General features: G+C 37.1%; 1 protein-coding gene across 3 annotated transcripts in view; it reads left to right on the top strand.

Moving 5' to 3' along the window:
* Nucleotides 1-21,770, top strand: part of RNF217 (ring finger protein 217) — a 127,341-nt gene that overhangs the window by 80,475 nt on the left and 25,096 nt on the right. For 2 of the 3 annotated variants that reach the window (XR_004267818.1, XM_032274886.1), the window contains exons 2-3: nucleotides 4,787-5,020; nucleotides 18,248-18,412. Coding sequence is in view for 2 of the 3 variants with exons in the window: in XM_032274886.1 (XP_032130777.1) it covers nucleotides 4,787-5,020; nucleotides 18,248-18,412 (399 nt within the window). In the remaining variant the exon portion in view is untranslated. The remainder of the gene's footprint in view (nucleotides 1-4,786; nucleotides 5,021-18,247; nucleotides 18,413-21,770) is intronic. The other variant, XM_032274887.1, reaches the window with a different exon arrangement.

The following is a 21,770-nucleotide window of genomic DNA, read 5'->3' as shown; positions in this document are numbered from 1 at the left end:
ATCAATGGGTAAAGAAAATGTGACATACATACACAAGGAAATACTATTTAGTCTTTATAAAGGAGATCCTGTCATTTGCAACAACATAGATGAACCTCCAAGACATTGTGTTGAGTTTAATAGTCCAGGCACAGAAAGACAAATACCCCATAATCTCACATATATATGGAATCTTAAAAAGTCAAACTCACGGAAACAGGGAGGAGAATGGTGGTTCGCAGGGCTGTGTGGGGGAAGCAGAGAGGGATTGGGGAGATGTTGGTGAAAGGATATAAAATTTCAGTTAGGAGGAATAACTTCAAAAGATCTGTCATTATTTCAAGCTTATAATACATTGTTAATGACAGTCACCATGTTAATGACACATTTACATGACACATGGTGACTGTCATTAACAGTGTATTATAAGCTTTAAAATTGCTAAAAGAATAATTTTAAGTGTTCTCACTGTAAAAATATGTGAGGTAATGCATTTGTTAATTAGCTTGGTTAATATATATTGATCTGTACACATATGTATATGTATAAAAACATCATGTTATATACCATAAATATATACAATTTTTGTCAATTAAAAAAAAATCTCATTGATTCTACTTCCAAAGTACACCCCATATCCTGTTACCTCTCAGTCATCTATCATCTACTGCCTGTAACAGCTGGACAACACTTGTGGGAAGAGCCATTGAATCCAGACTTCCAGGATTCTCCCAGCCTTCACTTGTATTCTTCCACAGTCTCTTCTCCAAGAAGCGCATGTCAGTCCTCCTCTTAAAACCAGTGATTCGTATTGTCTTTATATAATACAGACTTTACCACGGCCAATGAGACCTGTGTGATCTCTCTTCTGCCTAACTCTCCAACTGTCTTCTGCTAACTCTCCAACTTCATCTCATACTGTTCTCTCCCCCATTTAGTACATATTTTGGCCACTGGGTTCTGTGCTCTGAGCAGAGACACATCAGACACCTGTGTGGGGCCAGTGTCCTGTTTTCCTTTGTTTTCTGTCTCTCCCTCATGTTCTCTGCATGACTGGCCTTTCAGTTCTCAACTCACGTTGTCATTTCCTCAGAGGTTGCCTCTGTGATGTATAGTTCATTCATAACACTGGTTACTATCTGCCTTGTTTATTTGCTTGCTTTTTATCCATTTCCTTCAGTAGACACCCTGTATCTCTTTCTTCTCTTGTCTCTCTAGAAGTTTGTCACATTACCTAACCCATAAAAACCACATTTAACTGAAACCTAAGATGTGATCAATTGTAGGATGCAGTATTAGGTTATGTGCTGCCAAGAAGGTAAAAACACTGCAAATTAAACTATCATACAATACTTTCTTATGAGTATAAAAAACTTGACTTTTGAAAAATTAAAATGTGCTTTTAAGATGCATTCTTGATAAAATACATATCTTGTTGAACGCATGAAAAAGTATACTTCACTTAATCATAATTAGTTGTTTGCTAGTCATCTTTTGAGGAAATTTTTCTGAAAAAGATGCATGTAGAGGCTAAGGGATTGCATAGGTGAGTAACACTGTATTGTGAAAAAGATGATATTGGTAGCATGAGGAAGTATGAGTAATCGAAGGATTGTGTGAGTGGTTGTTCCAAACTGCCAGTTACTGGCTTGTCAACAATGATTCCAATTCTGTAGGTTTTGAGTAGGCCATGAAACTGGAATGCTCAACAGACACTTGAAGAGACTCATATACAGTTGTTCTGGAAATAGATTCAGCCCTCTACAGAGGGAAGACAGAAGACAAAGATGTAAATTGCTAGAGCTGGTCGTGGGACGGTATGGGCCTATGCATCTGATTACCTCTATGTGTTCAATAAAATATGAAGTCTTTGATTCAATGTAGTAGGATAGGGATTTTGGAGCCTTTAGAAAGAAGGGAAGGTAAGGAATAGTCAATGCCGAGTATGAAAGCAAGAGGAAGTAATATATTCTATGGAAATTGATAGGTTTGCAGATTTGAGAAATACTGAAGTAGAAAGTGTCTGTGTGAATGATTGGATGTTGGATGGTATCCCAATGTGGTTGAGTAAGGAGTACCCACTGCTGAAGGAGTATCAAGACAACCTGCCCCCTTTAGCTGCCTTGGATTATTGTAGTCCCTAAACTACATTCAGTTTCTGTAAGACCTAACCATTCCTGGGCGGCTGTGAAATTACTGCAGCTTCCATTTTTGTCATTTATATAGTTATTGTTGAAATAAAATAAACTCATAAGTGAGGAAGGCTGGATTCAAACACTGACCTAAAGAGTAAAACATTCAGGTTCTTAATCACGAAAATGTACTGCTTCCCAATAACAAGGGCCTCTTGAGGTGGCCCAAGTGAGCCCCTTTTCTGTGGACTTGAAAGAAACTATCTTTCACGTTCTGAAAACTGCATAGTTTCTATTTTTATAAGAAAAACTTCCACACTCCTAAGATGGCTTCATGCTCTGCTCTTATGCTCTGGTCCAAGCTGGTTCGTCTTTCCTTACAGCCTCATCTTCCCTTACTCACACTTTGTGTGGTCCAGTCTGCTCATCTTTAAGCCCCATCCCAAGGCTGTGATCCTTAAGTTCAGATGCATGTGCATTTGGGTGCTATACAAGTTGATCCAATTGGGTTTGCTAGTACTGTGTTCTCTTTCCTTCAGGCCTTTGCCCATGTTGTCTCTTTTGTCTGCTTGGAGCCCCTTCTCACCCTTGTTTGGCTAAATCCTACTAGTCTTAAGCTCTTACTTGAAACCTCATTTCTTCCAAGAAGCCTCTTCTGATCCCCGCAGGTCTGAGATTACTATACTTCTCCTGACACCTTGTACTCACCATTTTGCCTCCTGATTGCCTCTTTCAGTAAAGGGCAATCAGGACCTGCACCTGCAAAGCTTTAGTGCCTAGCCCGTTCCTGCCTCAGAATTGTGGTCAGTAAATGTCTACAGAATATTAGAAAAGGAAACAGTTAATCATCTTTTAACATTTAAGTTATATACTTCATTAAGGTAAGTTCTTAGTATGCTAAACAGGGATTTTTATCTACACAAAAATCTCCTGAGGACTTCTGTCTTGAGGTAGAACAAAATAATTTATTTTAAAATGTAATTTGAGTTATAATAGCATCGTAACTCTGTAACATGAATAATAATAAAATCTGATTGGGACTGTGAGCAGACTCATCAGAAAAAGTAGAAAAAAATATTTACCCATCTGACAAAGGGCTGTTATCCAAAATTTACAAAGAACTAAAGCAGATTTACAAGAAAAAAACTAACAAGCCCATTCAAAAGTGGGCAAAGGATATGAACAGACACTTCTCAAAAGAAGACATACGTGAGGCCAACAAACATATGAAAAAAAAAATGTTTGGGCACATATTTTAAATCCTCTCTGGGCCATGTTTTGTACAATAGCAGTATAAAATTATGCAACAATTTAGACTTTTAACAGGTCAATACTAATAAGGAGATTTATCCAAAGCCAGCCTGTTTCATTTTTTTTTCAGTTTAGCTCATGTGCTTTACTGGTATTCAACATGTCACCCCATTCAGCCTTCAGCTTGTAATTTCTTAATTACCTTTCTTCAAGTTTGTGCCAGATAAACAGCAATGTTAAAAGTTCCTATGAATTTAGGGTTTTTTAAATTGCTCTTTGTGATGATGTTCTTCTTTCCCCAAACTGCGTGGCTTTCTCTCATTCCTATCTGAGTCTTCATAGTGTGCTTTTCTATTGCAAGTGGATATGTTTTGCTTTCTGAGAATGTCAGATTCATCCAAATAAAGAGTTTGGTGTTGTGATTTGGAGGTTTTGGTGCCTCTCTTTACTACATTAGGATGGACAAAAGAGATTGTAGTGCCATGAATATAAAGAGTTATTTTTCACTGCTTATGAAAAACACTCTAGCTACTCATTATTTCAAAGTAGTTTATTTTAATTATTTAAAAATTAGTTGTGTCCACACTTGGTGCTTTAATCTTTTATTGTAATCTTTAATGCTAACCATATCTAGTATTCCATACCACATGCTAAATGTCACATTCTGATGTATCCTCTCTTCTCTCCTAATCTAGCTCCATAGTCCTTTGAGTACATCAATTTTGTAAATTACCTCAGTAGCAGCCAGATTTCATAAGGATTTTTTACTGTTGTAGCTGTTTTAATTTTCTTACTTGTTCCTGTGATTCTTATTATATAGGAACTACTTGCTTTATGTTCTTAACACAGAAGCGTCAGGAAAACAGTTATTTTTGGTAACAATTTTTAAACTATTAGGCATTATGCATTACAAAATCTCTTCTGTCTTTTTAAAATAGTAAAATGTGCCCAGAGTTAAGTATTCTACAGTGAAGTTGAAAAGCTTGAAACACCTTTTAGTTTGCATACTGTCTAAATGCTGCCTCACCCTGCAGCTCCTGCAGTTGGTTCATCATCTGAATGCTGTCTAACCCTGCGGTTTCCAGAAACATGAGATGATAATTTGCTTCTTTGGTGAACCTGCGGCTTAGGTCCATTTCTTTTCACCACACACACACACACACACACACACACACACACACACACAATGATCAGAGAAGACCTAAATGCCCTAGAAATCATTTTGGAAACATTATATACTAATTATTTTGGTATTGCCTAAATAAGGTATCAAGATGATTAACTTTCGTTATGTTAGCTTAAAAATTACACACAATCCTTTATTGCAATCATGAAATAAGTAATACTGTATACCAAAAAAAAATAAATGAAAGAAAATAACCAGTGACTTTTTTTTCCCTTCCATCTGCTCTTCCATCATACAGGTACAACTTGGCCAAGTAGAAATCAAATGCCCAATAACAGAGTGTTTTGAATTCTTGGAAGAAACAACTGTTGTCTATAACTTAACGCATGAAGACTCCATCAAGTATAAGTACTTCTTGGAACTTGGCCGTATTGATTCCAGCACCAAGCCATGTCCTCAGTGCAAGCACTTTACAACCTTCAAGAAAAAAGGACATATTCCCACCCCTTCCAGATCAGAAAGCAAATACAAAGTAAGCATTTTCACCAGAGTGTGGGTTTGATGTTACATGGCAGAAGCAGCCAGATTAGATCAACTTGTGGTAGGCATTAAGGGGGCTTCTTTCCTTTATGGAGCTGAAGGTGAGCATATATTGGCCATCATTCTGAAAGCATATGGTTTGGGGAGGCTGAGAGCATTCTTAAGGAATTAATTGAAGCTTTTTCTTTGACTTTAACCAAGTTGAAAATTAACCTGGTAACCTTATTGGAAGGCTGATCTTTAGAGTAATAAATAATTACTACCACCAAGTACTAAATAAAAACTAAGGCTTTTTCTTTATTATGAACCTGATTTTTTCAGTGGTCCCAGTGTAAGTCTCCTCTTGCTCTGTCTATAATAGGTAAAAATAGTATAAATGGTATCTATTCAGCAAATGTAGAATGCTGTATATGCTAGGCACTGTGCTAAGTGTGGGGGTTATAGAGCAAATATGATACAGGCTCTGCTTCCAAAAAGTCTAATGAAGATGGGAGAGATATATGTTCTAAAATGACAATTCAATATGATTGGAAAAAAACACAAAACTGTGTGCATATAGGGTGCTTTGAGGACACCTGGAGGGTTTGGCGCTAGGATGTCAGGAATGGCTTCACAGAGGAGGTGCAGTTCGCCAGACAGATAAGCATGTGAGCATTTCAGAGAATGGAATGAGTAAGTGCACGGTCCCTAAGGCTAAGGCCAGGCTTGCTGCAAACAAGTGCTTCTAGAGCTGGTGGGAAGTAGGGGAGAGGCAGCTGGTCGGGCAGTTAAGAGCAGATCGTGTTGAGTCTTGTGCAGTTTGCGCAGAAGTTTGGATTTAATTGTGTAAGCATTAGAGAAATGTCATCTGGCAGCATTCATAGACACTCTCACAGGAGGACCAGACAGAAGCCTGGGAAACCAAGGCAACAAATGCGGCAGCAGGGCATTGATTCACAGCCCTGATTGTACATTAGAATCACCCGGAGAACTTTCATGACACACCAGTACTCCAGGCCCACCCCAGAAAAATTGTCTTCCAAATTTTTGAGCCTCACCAGGTGACTAATCCACAGCAGAGAATCTTTGCAGTAAATGAAGCAGAAAACCAGTGAGGCTGTAGCAATAGTTTTCATCCTTGTCATTATAGCAAAATGGCAGGATGAAGTGGTTTCAAAGGCTGTTTGAAGTCATCTCCACTTAAGATAGGTTTCCGCTCATGTTCCCTTACTTGAGAGCAGCAGTTACATTATTCATCTTGTAGCTTTGAGGGGACCATGGTTTAGTAAGTAGTTTCCTCTGCTATTGCAGTGATCAGTATTTGTAGGTTAGTCAAAACGTCTTCACAAATCGTTGTTCTTTGAAACTGCTTGGCTGTCATAGCTAATTTCTTTTATGTACTGTTTTTATATAGGTCAGTCTCTATAAAGTTAGAAAAAAAAAAATCCCTTTTTTCCCTTCTATAAAAAGCATTGTATAACTAAAGTACGCCCTACAGTCATATTGAATGTTGACTATTAATAGAATACTTTCATTTCATTATATATCCTTAGATTATTTTATTTTTATTGCAATTATATGTTATTGTATATGATCACAAAATTACTAGTTTTAGAAGGACTTGTTATTCCATAGATTAGCATATTCAATTTTTTTCTAATATATGTTCAGAATTAGATATGAAGAAACTCAGACTATACTAATTTTTAAAATTGCAGTTATTAAAACATGTATACAAAATTGAATTTGAGTGGGAATAATTGAGTAGTTGTAAAATGTGTTGTTTTTATGAAATGGGTAAAGGAGTTATAATTTAAGGCACAATTATGGCAACAGTAAAATGTTTACGTCTCATTTCATCTAAAAATCACCAAAATCATGTGATGAGCATAATGTTTCACAATACATACGTATTGAGAGTGAAATATGTAAAAACTGACAAATAGAAGATTCTGTATTTGTATAGTATTGAGTGAACCCATGGTATTCTGTAACATTTCCCAGTGGTCGGCCTTCCTCCAATGTCTATCAGTTTGTTGCAGGTATGAAGAGAAGCAGGGGCAAATGGATCAAGACCTTAAACCCAATTGTTTCCTTTTGATGAGTAGAGGAAAAGAACATTTGCTTTGGGGTGAGGAGGAATTCAACACACAATAAATGTTGATTGTGAAGCAGTTAAGATCTTCAGCAGTGGGTGCTGGGTGGAAATCTTATTACACTATAAAGTGAAAGTTAAGCAAATTTCTAAAGAGCAAAAACTGCCACAGAATTTGAGGGTGATTATTTTTGTTACTCCTCTTTACTAGTGTAGAAGAGAAGATCGTTAACAGAAGAGGTCAATAATCTCCTTGATCTAAGTGGTACAAAGTTCTAGGGATGATTCAAATAATTCCTGAAGGCACTGATTTTTACCTCTCTTAGTGTAAAGCTTGTATAACATTTTTCATCTTAAACTCATGGTCTACATTAACGTTAACTATCTGATTTACATACCCATACCTGTCTGGGTATGATAGGTGAGGAGAGCACTGACATCAAGCCAACCAATTGTGAGATTCATGGCCACAGTATGGCACCCTGTACTGAGATTTAAGATCTTCGTTCTTTGGTGTGAACAGGCAAATATTTTTTATTTTGCAATATTTTTAAAAATTCGGTTTCCCCCAGTAAAAGAAGGCAGTTCCAAATTGGTGTGGTTTATTATAACTTTAAGAGGAGTAAATTCAGTTACTCACACTTGTTGCTGTTAATGTCTGACGTTTCTGTGCAATTTAACATCTATTTACAATAATGTTTACAGGCTTAAGTGGGTTGGTATCTATTGATAAAACCCTTGTAATGTTTATTTTGATTTTATTCTGAGTCATTGATTCACAATATCTTGATCCAAGATGCTATTCTTTGAGCATTTATTATGGCTTTTGCTGTCAATTCAGCTGTTTAAAAATATTATAGCTGTTTTATAGCTGAGTAAGTGCTTTTCACATGAAATTTGAGAACTAAAATGTCATATTTGGGGGTTTTAACTTTTGTAAAGACCACTTGTTTGTATTCAGCGGGTGGGTAAAGGGTAAAAAGAATATAACAATAAGCAGTAACTAGAACCCTTACCTGTCCATTTATCCTTTCAGGCCCAACACTAAACAATTCCCTTCTGGCAAATATTTGAGTGTATAGAGCTTTTCATTATGTTCTGAACATTGTCAAACTCATACTATATCAAATAGAACAAATGCATTCATGAATTATAAGATTTACATTGAGACGACCTTGCCTTTTATCAAATCCAGCCTCACTTTTTCATTCATAGTATTTCTGTCTTCTTTGCCCTAAAACTCTTGTCATGATGCCAAAAAGGCTTACGGTTAAGGTTGACTAAAATTTCTAACTAGAAATCTAATTTCTAACCTGAATAGTTCATCTAATTTTTCAGTGCAGTAGGAACTGCATATAAATACAGAGAACAAGTTAATGGAATGATGGAGAAATAAAAAAATGTTGAACTTGTGACCAAAGTCCTCATGGGACGCCTGGAGACAGACACATCACCCACAGCCAAAGTCTTTCTCCGTAGCAGTTGTCATCTGTGATTTTAATGGCATGTGTGGTTATTTGCTTAAAGTTTCTCTTTCTAACTGGTCTCTAGGAATCCAGGTCCAAGGTTACTTCATTCACTGCTGATAACCTGTGTCAGGCTCTATGTCTGGTAGAGTGTGCACTCAAAATATATTTGTCAAATGATTCATTTAGGAATAAACACATAACTAAGCCTTGAGATGTTGGATTTACCAAGGTGGAAGAGGCAGGTCATAGCACTGCTCTCAAACTAGAATTAAACTCTCAGCTTGTCACACACTAGGTCTGTCACCTTGAATACGGTTTCCATGTCTTTAACTGGGGATGGTAATAGTACCTATGTCATAAGAAGTTGTAAGAATTAAATGAGATCACACATATAAATTGCCTAGCACCATGTATGACACATAGTAAGTGCTCAACACTTACTGGAAAGTATTATGATTGTTATTATTATTAGGCAAAGGGCAGAATGAGCAACCCTGGGTTTTGAGAAGGACATAGAGGAGTGAAAAAGATTATGGATGAAATAAAACATGGGGTGAGTGGTGGACAATGGGCAGAAAGGAGGGCTGAAATTGACTGCATCTGGAAGAGGAGAAACAGGTCTGAGAAATGGAAAATTAATTCATTTTGAAATGTGTTGATGTTCTGGAAAATCTTTCCTGACAAGAAACCCAAGCTGCACTCAGGGCATTGAAGGAACACAGTTTATTACGCCGGCAGGCCCAGAAAGGTTCACACCCAAAAGTCTGGACCCCGGCTAAGAAAAGTACACAGTTTTTATAGGTAAAGGGGCAGGGGAAGTAACTCAGAACTTTAGACAACACGGCAGTTTTCCTTAAGGCTTTTCAGTTAGTAAGCAATAAGCTGTGAGGTACAGAAGCAGAAAGAGGCCGTTACTAGAAAACACAGGGGCAGTTTTAAATTACGGGACAGTTGCTGACTACGTGCTGATAAAGTCCTGGGCAAAATTTCCACTTTATTGATAGTGTTAAGTTTGAAGACCCTTTCGGGCATCAAAGAAATGTCCAGAAAACATGGCTCAGGAGTGATTTGGTGGAAGTCATCAATATTGGGGGCGGTGAAAGGGATTGTTGTTGAACTTACAGAAATGAAAAAAAATTATTTGGGAGGTAGAGGAGGTGACAGCAGTTCTTTATGGAAGCGGGGAGAAATTAAAAGAATTAAAGGTAGTTATTTTACTCATACAAATTTTACTGAGGTAGATGCAATTCTAGGCTTTTTATTCCAAGTGTAGACTAAGAAATGATCTCCCTTTTCATATTAATTTGGAGAAAGAGTTGAAGGTCATGCTTATCAACACGTCAAAGAACATGTTAGAGGTAATTCTCTTGATGGTTTCCTTCAGGCAAGACTAATAATAATCCCCACTCTTCTTCTGACAAATGTTAAGCAGAATCTTGATAATTTATACAATGGCACTGTTGACGCATCACCAGGTGAAAGAAAAAGCCAATAAAATTCCCTGGAGAAACTCTGTGTTCTTACCTTATCTCTCTAGCTGTCTTTTTTTCTTTCTTATAAACCCTCTGAGTAGAAATTACATTTTATAAAAACTACATAAATATTTTATTTTCTTATGTGGTAAAGAATTTTCTAAGGGCACTAAGAATACAGTCAAATCAATCCGTTGTTCCGAACTGGTATACTTTAAAACATGCTTAACCTTGCTTCTGGTAAAGATGACTTGAGAATTGTTTCCCACCTGTAAAAATGTGTAAAGCTTTCCCATGAACGTGTAATTAGTATGCTCCTTTGTTCTGGTTTTTCCTGACACCATCACTTTAAGTTGACAGCGTTTACAAATGGGGAATCTGGTTGTGCATCTTCCCTGCAAGGTTAGGGTAGCTTATGACACACACGGATTTCTCTTGGGATTAATGTATCACTCGTGTCAGGAGTCGATAGGAAACAAGTGTAGTTTCTTATGGTTGTTTTGGCATCGATTTATGAGGAAGATAAAGGCAAAATTGTCTAGCCCTGTTTAAAGGCGCCAGTGTAAACAAAGTGTGTGTTATATGTTACCTTAAAAAAATGTATAACACTCAGCTATGATGCAAGCCTACTAAATTATATTAGCATTTCTTTCCTCAGTTACTAATGAAGTGTTTTGCTAAGGCTGTTCTTTGTTTGATGTTTTGATGCATAAATTAGCCATAATATTTTTAGAGGTTTTAACTTGTGCTTGAACTTGTGACAGCCAAATGTTGGAATTTATCTGATATTTTAGCCTACCCCTGACCTTAAAAAAAAAAAAAGATAATAATTGTAATAATAAAATCTTGCAGCTGGGATAAATTAACCTGCAGTTTTCACTTTATCACATTGTCACTGAGTCTTTAGCACAATGAACAAGTGAAGAGTCATCTCTCTCTGATGGCCCCCGAGATAGTACGTTAAAGTAGGCCAAGTCTGGTGTTCATTATAAAATGGTCTGGAGAATAATCTGAAAGAAGTGAAGCAAAGACCTTACATGTCTTATCTACCACCCTCTGTACACCTACCTTTCCATATTTACCCCTTAGATTTGCAAAGGAATCTGCTGGAGCTCTGTACACAGTGCACGGATCCCCTCTACCATATGCCTACCAGTTGGCCATGCAGACTCTCAACGATGATTTTGTTAAGGACCTTGCTGTTAATAGTATCACTTCTTTCCATTTTCAGAAAACTCGGATTTGAAAGAATTCATTGTTACCTTTGAGCTGAGGTGTGCTTTCCTCTTGCTTTCATGTATTTGTCACAGAGAATATTCCCATTTCCTCTTGTACACTGTAACACAATGGACGTCTTGCTACCTTATGTGGGTACCTCTTGTGAGATGTTATCCTGATTCTGTTGTGTTCAGAGCAGGACACCTTGTTCAAAACAGGATGATACCACATTTTTCTGGCTAGGACTTTGGGCTGTGCAAATCAGGGAAGAATTTTCCAGTACCCTTTGTATTCACCAGTGGAGAAATGGGTCCTCAGATCAGCAATAGACCAGACAAATGCTTCTATGGGCTTTGCTCTCTGGGTTTACAGGAAGAGTCTGTAAATGCTTAAGGTGTTTCCAGGCGGTAGGAGCAAGATGGACTGATAGGAAATAGTGATTTTCAAATTAGAGAGAGAGTAACTTTTTCAACAACCCCCATTATCGAGTTCTGACATGGTGTCCAAAAAAAGCATGACTCCAACTTGAACATAGAAGCTAGTATTGAGGTGAATATATTGTGCAAGAAATCATTGTGCTGCATATGTAAAAGGAAACTAATGTTGAGGGAATTCAGTAGGCTTATTTATATAAATAAGCACCATTTCTCAGTATGTCTTACCTTGTCAGCGCATTCTGCATTCTGTGTGTGTGTGTGTGTGTGTGTGTGTATGTGGTTTTGTTTGTTTGTTTGCTTTTTTTCGGTCTGCTGTTGGTCCTCAGCAGTTAAGAAAGTTTTTCTTTCCCTTTCCAGCTTAGTTTTAGCTGTGCTGTGAGAAACTAAGGCAAGGATCACTGGCCACATTTGGACTATGAAGGGTGCAGTGCCTCATGTATGTGACATACAGTGACAAGGCTATATGTGACTGGCATTTCCATGCAGCGAGAGATCCCCAAGTAGGCAGTGAAATCTCGGGGAGGAAGATTCAAGGCAAGAAGGCAAACCAGGTGTTCCCATGTGAAGAATTTCTTTCCATTGCCACCGTTCTGGCTTTAGGATTTGATGTTATAAGCGAACAAAGAGCGCTGAGTGCTTCCTGGAAAGTATTTGAAGCCATGCATCAAGACTCATTTTCTCCTCTCTAGAATATGCTGCACTTCTTCATATCTCCTCATCTTCAAGAAAAGCATCTTCCGTTTTTAAAACATTTTTATAACTAAAAGAGTTCCCAATTATTTACTATATTGGTTAGTTTCTTTCTTTCTTTTTTTTTTTTTTTTTGAGACAGAGTCTCTCTCTGTTGCTGGGCGCCAGGCTGGAGTGCAGTGGCGTGATCTCGGCTCACTGCAACCTCCGCCTCCTGGGTTCAAGCAGTTCTCCTGCCTCAGCCTCCCAAGTAGCTGGGACTACAGGGGCCCGCCACCACGCCCAGCTAATTTTGGTATTTTTAGTAGAGACGGGTTTTCACCATGTTGGCCAGGATGGTCTCGATCTCCTGACCTCGTGATCCTCCCGCCTTGGCCTCCCAAAGTGCTGGGATTACAGGCGTGGGCCACCGTGCCCGGCCTTGGTTAGTTTCTTTAGGACATACTAGAGTCTGACAGCCATGATTTTTACGTTTCCTATGCAGAGTTTCTGGACCTCAGTATATTTGCGGGGACATGCCAGGATTGTAGGAACTTATTGGCTCCATGACATCTCTGTTCAGGATACATTAGAACACTTGCTGTTTCCCCAACACACCATGTGCTCTTGGGCCTCTGTGTGGTGGCTCAGGGTGGACCCTCTACCCAAAGTGTTACCTCATCACTTTTCCCAGTAACATTCTACTCATTGTTGAAGGCCACATTCTCTCTGAACGCTTATGTTTCAGCCTTCACTGAAGCCTCTTTCCATGGCCCCCTCTTGCCGCAGTGTCTATTGTAGCAGTTACTATATGCCTTTATAGCTCTTTTGGTTTGTATCTGTCAGACCCCAGTAAGTTCCTTAAGGGCAAATATTTTCATTCTTTTCTGCTTACAATCAGTATAAACAGTCACTGCTACTTGAAGGTACCCAATAAATATTTGTCAAATGGGAAAATGAATTGATAAATGTGCTTCATTATTGAGAATCTGAATCTGAAGTTCTGGTAAAGCCAATCCTTTTTGGAAAACTGAATTAGCCCTTATATAAGCAGTGCTACCTTACACACGGATGTTGTTTAGTATTTTGAATTTGATGAGTAATGATTTTGTGATTTATTTTAAATGATGTGTATAAGGGTATCTAGAATTTAGGCAGGAAAATGATGATCTGGGGTTTTCCTTGGTTTTAGATACTGTTTTTATTTTGTGGATTGTTTCCTTACTCGACTTGATGAATTATCAGGAGTAAATGCCATTTTCTTAGGGCAGGCGAGCTGTGTACTTTTCGTCTCAGTGTGGCACAGACTTCTGGAAAAACTAAGGGTATTTAAAAGAAAAATATAATATAAAGTTCTTTTATCTTTTGTGGATTCTGGAGAAAGTTCATCAAGATTCTGAGCTCTGATAACTTTGCTCTTGAAGCACTTGCAGCCCTGCTTGCCTCTTTTAGAAGAGTTTGCGTACTGATCATAGTGCTCAGTGAAAGGTCATTAGGATAACGTATTTAGTAAACATCTGATAATATAGGAATTTGCAATATCATCTCAGCCACAAGTCATAAATTAGATATGTTGGTTTTTCTTTGAGTTCATTTAATGTTAACTGATACATGGTACCTAAACTGTGTGCAAAATCATTTGTTTTACATGAGACAAAGCCTTTGACAAACACAGTTCACTGAGGAGTGCACTTGTGGGCTGCTGGAGAGATTAGACATCTACATGCTTGATGGAACTTCCATAAGAAAGGTAATGAATCTGGTTTCAAGGAATAGGGAAGACATCATGAAGAAAGGAGCATTTGCTGAACATAAGATTGTAATAGATTTAGTTCACTGGACTCTTCCAGCTACCAGAAGCAGAAATGTGCTATTTCTTGGGCCACCTCAATTAGTGAGGTTTACTGGAAGGCTCTATGGGGAGTAGGAAGGGCAGGAAAACACTCTCTGCAGCTGCTCTGGCAGGCCTCACAGAGAATCAGATACAAGCTCTGGTAATGTGAGAGCCTTTCTGTCATGTCACCGGAAGTCAATGTCTGTTCCTTCACCAGTGGTCTACACTGGAGTCACTCAGCTCTTCTCTGTCTTTGCCTCCATGAAAGCATCCTTTGTATCTTCATGACACTCCTCAAGAGAGAAAAAGCTGTCTTGGCTATCCATTCAACAATGAGCAAGCAGCCCTGCTGCACAAAGCTCATGCCACTGCTTAGGCAGCTTGCCAACTAGTGGATGTGTGTTTTTGGCTTAGGTACTTTATTCCTGGTCCAACAAATTGTGGCCAGGGTGATGGAGTCATATGGTATGGAGCAGCGCTTCTTAAACTTTAGGATGCATACGAATCATCTGTAGACCTTGTGAAAATGTGCCCTTTTGGTTCTGAGGTCTAAGGATTCATGAATTCTGTGTTTCCAACAAGCTCTCAGGTGATGCTGATGTTTCTGGCCCTGCGACCACACTTTGAGCCACAAGAACAGAACATAATGATTTCTGTGTGACTGTAATTACTCAGAAGTCAGGCACTCCATGTGGTGGGTCTGTCGTTATGAGATGACATTTCACGTGGAAGAATAACTGTAAATAAAAGAGTGGAGGAAGATGCAGTATTGATGTCTATATGTGTTTGTGTAAGGCCAATTTTGAAAGTGATTAAGTCCAAAATGAATGAGGCATCTTCAAACCAAAAATCTGGAACAATTTCAGATGTAGTCTTTTAATACCAAAGTTGTTGGGGTTGGCTGTTAGTCTTTTTATGATTTTAATTCTAAGTAAATAAAGAGTGATTTTGATTTTTTCAGTGAGAGATAGTAAGCAATCCAGTACGAATTTAACTTACTCATACTCACTTGAGAGCCTGTCCCATAACTCTGGTCACAGTTTGCCACTAAGTCTGTGCTGTTGGTGAGGATTTGCAATAGGATCTGCAATAGGACTTGGTTGTTTGTTATAAGCCAGAGTCCCTGGTTTGGACACAAAGTGTCAGATTCCTTATTATTCTGGTGCCTTAGGAGAATCATGCATTGCTATAATTGTCTTCATTAGAGATTCACAAATGTGATACTTCAGCACTTAGTCACAGAGATCTTTGAGCCATTAAATGTCTTACATTTATAGAGCAGATCCCAGTTTCAAAGCATCTTTACATTTATTCTAATATTCATTTCATACATATAATCTAATACTGATTAAAAACCAGAGAGATCTTTTCAAAAAACTTATTTAATGTTGCTAGAGTCTAGTGAGTCAGAATTATGAATAATGTCCAATAGAAGATAACTGAATTAATTGTTCAGGTCCTCTGGCTTAATGGTAGATGCGTAAGGAAAAGCAATGTTTTTCCTACTTTTCTCATTTCATTCGTTATATTAGAAGCAAGACCCCATGCTATATTTACATCTAGTCTTCCTCACTCAATGACAAATGGAAGTAAACATTTTAGGTTGTTTTCTTAGCTGAATCTCATCTTCTTCAACTTGTTTTCTTTTAAAAATGACTTATTTTAATTGTAATGATCAAACAAGGAAAAAACATTTTAAATAACTAAATAGTAACATCCTTTTTTCTTCTTTCATTTTTTTAGTTAAACCAAGTAGTTCCCCAATTTGTAAACAGTAGATCTTGAAATGGATTTTCAAAGTTCACCTTATCTTGGTAATCATGTGGAATTCTGACTTACTGAACAGTTAAATGATATGACCATCTTTGACTGCTACATTCTAAGTTGTCAATTGTCAAAGAACAAATGCCGTTTAGTAGAAGTATAGTGAAAAATATGATAACGCTGGAGCCAAACTGATGTTTAAATTCCTTCTTTACACCTATGTGCCATGTTACCTTCGGCAAGTTATTTATTCTCTCTGAGCCTCATTTTTATCATCTATTAACTGGGATGTTCATGTCTACCTTCCAGCGTTATTTTGAGGATGAAAATAAATAATGCATGTAATATATTCAGCATTGACATTACCATTGAACAGAATTTTAATAAATAAAATAAACATCAGGATCTTTTAAGCCTTATGACAAAATGCTATTTTTATATAAAGTTAATAACAAAAGTACTTTTACTTTATATTTGCACAGGAAGAACATTATCCATTCTTGACATGAGTGAAAATTACAGTACTTTGAGCCATTAACAGAAGAGCTGTGATTATCATTGCCACTAAGCTAATAAATCTCTATAGTAGAACTGCCATTGTCAAAAAAGTGTTTTCCCAAAAAATTAAGTGACAATATTATGTACAGTTTATCAACAGAAATTCTAACTTTTAAAATGTAGTCAGTGAATTTAATTTGTGCTGCAGTGACGTAATGTAGAGGAGCAAAGAGAATGCTCGGTTATAAATATCATTCATAATGAGACTTTTTTCTTTTTTTGAGACAGAGTCTGGCTCTGTTGCCCAGGCTGGAATGCAGTGGCACGATCTCAGCTCACTGCAACCTCCGCCTACTAGGTTCAAGTGATTTTTCTGCCTCAGCCTCCCAAGTAGCTGGGACTACAGGTGCATGCCACTGTGCCCAGCTAATTTTTTTTTTTTTTTGTATTTTTAGTAGCGACAGGGTTTCTCTACTTTTTAGTAGAGATGGGGTTTCACCATATTGGCCAGGATAGCCTTGAACTCCTGACTTTGTGATCCACCTGTCTCGGCCTCCCAAAGTGCCGGGATTACAGGTGTGAGCCACCGTATCAGGCCATAATGAGACATTTTATTAATTCATTGTAATCACATGGGACTCTGCAAGTCAGGTTATACCCATATTCTTTTAGAGAGTTTGGAATGGAAATAATGTGTATGAATGGAATATTCCACTATCATTCAAATAAGGGAAGTCATATAAAATATCTTCCGTCTCAAGTGGATGACAGATATTCTCATTGAGCTTACATATGCAGTGTCATATACCCCCTCATAGAAAGATGAAGACCTGTTTTTGATGGCTAAGTACTGTCCGCAGGACCACCATACTGATATATTTATAATAACAGAATGCTTTGCATAATTTTTATAATTAGCCTCCCTTATATTGGTGGCAAACCAGGAGTATCCATTATTTTAGGTGGTACTTCATAGCAAATGCTGTTCTAGCAGTTTTTTTGTTAATGTGTTTTTGTTGTTGTTGTTGTCATTGTTTTGAGACAGTCTCTGTTGCCCAGGCTGGAGTGCAGTGGTACGACCTCGGCTCACTGCAACCTCCAACTCCTGGATGCAAGTGATTCTCATGTCTCGTCTCATCCTACTGAGTAGCTGGGATTACAAGCATGCACCAATATGCCTACCTAATTTTTGTATTTTTAGTAGAGATGGGGTTTCACCATGTTGGCCAGGCTGGTCTTTAACTCCTTACCTCAAATGATCCACCTGCCTCAGCCTCCTTTGCAAAGTGCTGGGATTACAGGCCTAAGCCACCAGGACTGCTACTGTGTTTTTTATTTGATGCAGCATTTGTAGGGCTTTTTAAAAATGAAATAAGCCATTCTTAAGGAGACAATGGAAATGGCTGGGTAATTTGTCAAAGGGAAAGGTGAGTTAAAGGGCAGCCTGAGTGTATGGATCTGGGGCCTTGTAAGCCTTCAAATTCAATCTGGGAGATTGTACTTCAATCTGGGAGATTTTCTTAAAGCTAAATTGGAGAATTTTCTTAAAGCTAATTTGGTTTCCAGAATCAAATGTTTAACTCCAGTGTGGACTACAAATACCCAAGTCATCCTTGCGAAAGCAATTCTTTCATCTAGAAACAGAGTCTTCATATCTTAGTGTAGTTTTGGTCTTAAAGAGAGGAAGGCGTAAACTTTTAGCTGATTTCCCCAAGCATCACCTGCTTATTCTTTTAGACACTTTCAGGGTATCCACGAGTAATTATGCAATTTTTTTCTTACAGATCCAGTGCCCTACCTGCCAATTCATCTGGTGTTTTAAGTGCCACTCTCCTTGGCATGAAGGTGTTAACTGCAAGGAGTACAAAAAAGGAGACAAATTGTTGCGTCACTGGGCCAGCGAAATTGAGCATGGGCAGAGGAATGCCCAGAAGTGTCCAAAGTGCAAGGTGAGATAACTTTTAGGAGAAAAAGAAAAAACATGTGCATCTGGATATGACTGAACAGTATTTACAATATTGAAGCGAATTATAACTGTCTTAATGCAGGTAGGTAGAAAAAGAGTATTTGCTCTTTTATTTTAGAAAAGTATATAATTAAACTGAACATTTTTATAAACAATGTATATTCTTATTTGCATTACACTTCTAAATTTAAAGAGGCCACATATAAATATTAACTTAAGACATTGATGTCCTTATATTACATTGAAAAATGAGGATGTACTTTATAGGAAAAGTACAGCATAAAAGTGATATGAAAGTATTATTTCTAGCCTGCCACATGTACTATAATTACTTCTCAATTATATAGGCTCTGAATACTTGCAATCTTTTGCTTTTCTTTCCCTGCTGCCATTGCTGATCACTTAAAATTTACATTAAATTAAACTGATTCTTTTTTTTTTTTTTTTTTTTTTTTTTTGGTAAATCTGGTGATGTAAAAGCTCGTAGCTAAAATCAGGACTTAGGGACTTTATGAATCCCACTTTTCATCCTTCTTTTGGTAATCATGCAAGTAATCAAGACTTAGCAGGCAATTTGAGCTCAGACTTAGTAAATCCAACCAGAAAGCTTTGGATTTGATGTTTATACTGTAGGGATATGTTGAAATTTGAGAGTTTAAAAAAATCTTACTTTAGAAAATCATATGTGTGTATATATGTGTGTGTATACTTTGCAATACGTGGTTTCTACTCCTTGCCAAATTTATTTTTGGAAATAATCTCTAAATTGGGCTAATTATCTTTTAAGCCCAATTCTGCAATTTCTTCTTGGAGACTTAACACCAGATAAATGAAACTTGAGTTATCAGAAATTTTTAAAAATTTAATAATTATGAATACAATTGGAAGTAAAAGTACATTCTAAGCCTATAAATGAACATAATAATAATAAATGTACAGATTTATTATACAAAATTCGCATGGTAGTTTATAAATATAGTAAGGAAAAAGTATTGTTTGAAATAATTATGTTGCGTTTTTAGAAAATGGAAGAAATTTTTGAAATAGTTTAGATGACATGGCTTTCTTAGAAGTGATGTCTAAAGATATTTGGCCTGAAGTTTTCCTTGTAGAAGGCAAATTCATCGCAATCACCCATTTAGTTTTAGGGTTATTTCAGATCACTGCATTGGTTGCTGAGTACACTTATTTTTCATTCTATTAAAGAACACCTAGAAAATGAAGCCTTTCTTTGCTTTCTCTTGCCTTTTTAGTTTATTCAAAACTACTTCTCAGTTTTAAACAAAACAAAGACCAATAGGAACTTCGAGTACTGTTAAATTATACTACTTAACAGTTATTCATAAATATACTTTATATTCTTTGGAAAGCTGTAAAAGCAATTACAAGTTAGCCTGGTTCTAAAACTGGATTTTGAATGAACACCACTGCAGCATTATGCATTGGGGAAATTCTGAATGAACAGATGTAACACAAAATACGTACATTTATGACTGTAATCTCTTAACACAACCTTAAATGGACTCTGATGTAAAGAAAGAAAAGGAAGTCAACCTTGGGGAATTTACTGACTGCACTAACAGCCTCCCACAGGTGTAACGAATGTAGATAAACAGTTAAGATAAAGTATAAATGCTGCTTCTCCTTTGAAGTAATAGCTAAAAGGTCAGGGCTTTAAAAGGGATTACCTTTAAAATAGCTGAAAAAAAAAAAAAAAGAACCATGAAATCAGTTTACGTTATTATATTGTAGCAGAGAACCTACTTTCTGGTGAGATTTGGGTTCTATGAAGTTTATGTCTGTTTAAGTCATATTTTATGACTTGTTTTGAGTATAAATCGTTTCATTTTTCTTTCTCTTTTAAGCATGACTTTAAAGCTTTATATATACTTCTGATCTTTTCCATTGGATGATAAAATTATATTTCCCCCCCCAAGGAAACATTTCTTTCTTTTTTTTTTTTTTTTTTTTCTTTTTGAGACTGAGTTTCGCTCTTGTTACCCAGGCTGGAGTGCAATGGCTCAATCTCAGCTCACCTCAACCTCCGCCTCCTGGGTTCAAGCAATTCTCCTGCCTCAGCCTCCCAAGTAGCTGGGACTACAGGTGTGTGCCACCACGCCCAGCTAATTTTTGTATTTTTAGTAGAGACAGGGTTTCACCATGTTGACCAGAATGGTGTCAATCTCATGACCTCATAATCCACCCTCCTTGGCCTCCCAAAGTGCTGGGATCATAGGCGTGAACCACTGTGCCCTGCCAAACATTTCTATTATTATAACAAACCCATGAGGAGATAATACTCAATAAATTAATGTTTGTTTTATACTGCAAGTCTTTTTTTAAATAAATATATCTTTTACCACTTATAAATATAAAATAGGAAGATGGTAGGAGTTTCCGAAAAAGAAATGAACAATTTGTCACATAATGCCTCCAGGTAAACAATTATCATATATTTTCATATAAATGCTTTCAAGCGTGATAACCAAATGTATTTAAAATTTTGTTATGAAAGTATATATATATGTACCCTACTATAGGTATAAATTAAATTAGTTCATAGTTTTAGTAAATATTGTTATTTATTTATTTAATTGGAGACAAAGTCTTGCTCTGTTCCCCAGGCTGGAGTACAATGGCACGATCTTGGCTCACTGCAACCTCCACCTCCCAGGCTCAAGCAATTCTCAGGCCTCAACCTCCCAAGCAGCTGGGATTGCAGGCATGAGCCACCATGCCTGGCTAATTTTTGTTTTTTTAGTAGTCACAGGGTTTCACAATTTTGGCCAGGCTTGTCTCAAACTCCTTACCTCAAGTGGTCCACCGCCTTGGCGTCCCAAAGTGCTGGGATTACAAGTGTGAGCCACAGCGCCAAACCGTATTTTGATTTTCAAATGATTTGTTTATAAAGGTGATGTAACATGAGATAGAAATTTTGAAAGAGAGGCAAAATATTCACCCAGATCCTTCTGCTCCAGTATACTCACTCCTAACATCTTATTATATGTCCCTGGTCTTTCCCCTATTTAAATGACTTTTTAAAAAGTTTTAGTTGTAGCATTCAAATAATTTAACATCCTTAGTTTTTTCACCTAGCACTGCAAGCATTTCTCGTATTACTAAACAGTTTTGTAAACATTTACTTCATTAAACATCAACTGTGTAACACTTGCTTAAATATTCCTTCACTCTTGGATGCCAAGGCTTACTTGGTTTGTTCTGGGATTTTTTTAAAAATTGTGTATTATAAATAATGTGTTGATGATATTCATCTTGAATATATTTTTACCATATTTTATACCTTGAAAGCATATATATCTAAAGGTAGAATGACTGGATAT

Source organism: Sapajus apella, unplaced genomic scaffold (genome assembly GCF_009761245.1).
Source record: "Sapajus apella isolate SASKATOON/1434 unplaced genomic scaffold, GSC_monkey_1.0 scaffold6, whole genome shotgun sequence".
Classification (NCBI taxonomy): domain Eukaryota; kingdom Metazoa; phylum Chordata; class Mammalia; order Primates; family Cebidae; genus Sapajus; species Sapajus apella.
Note: the sequence above shows the minus strand (reverse complement) of the source record. Positions and strands in the feature narration are given on the sequence as shown.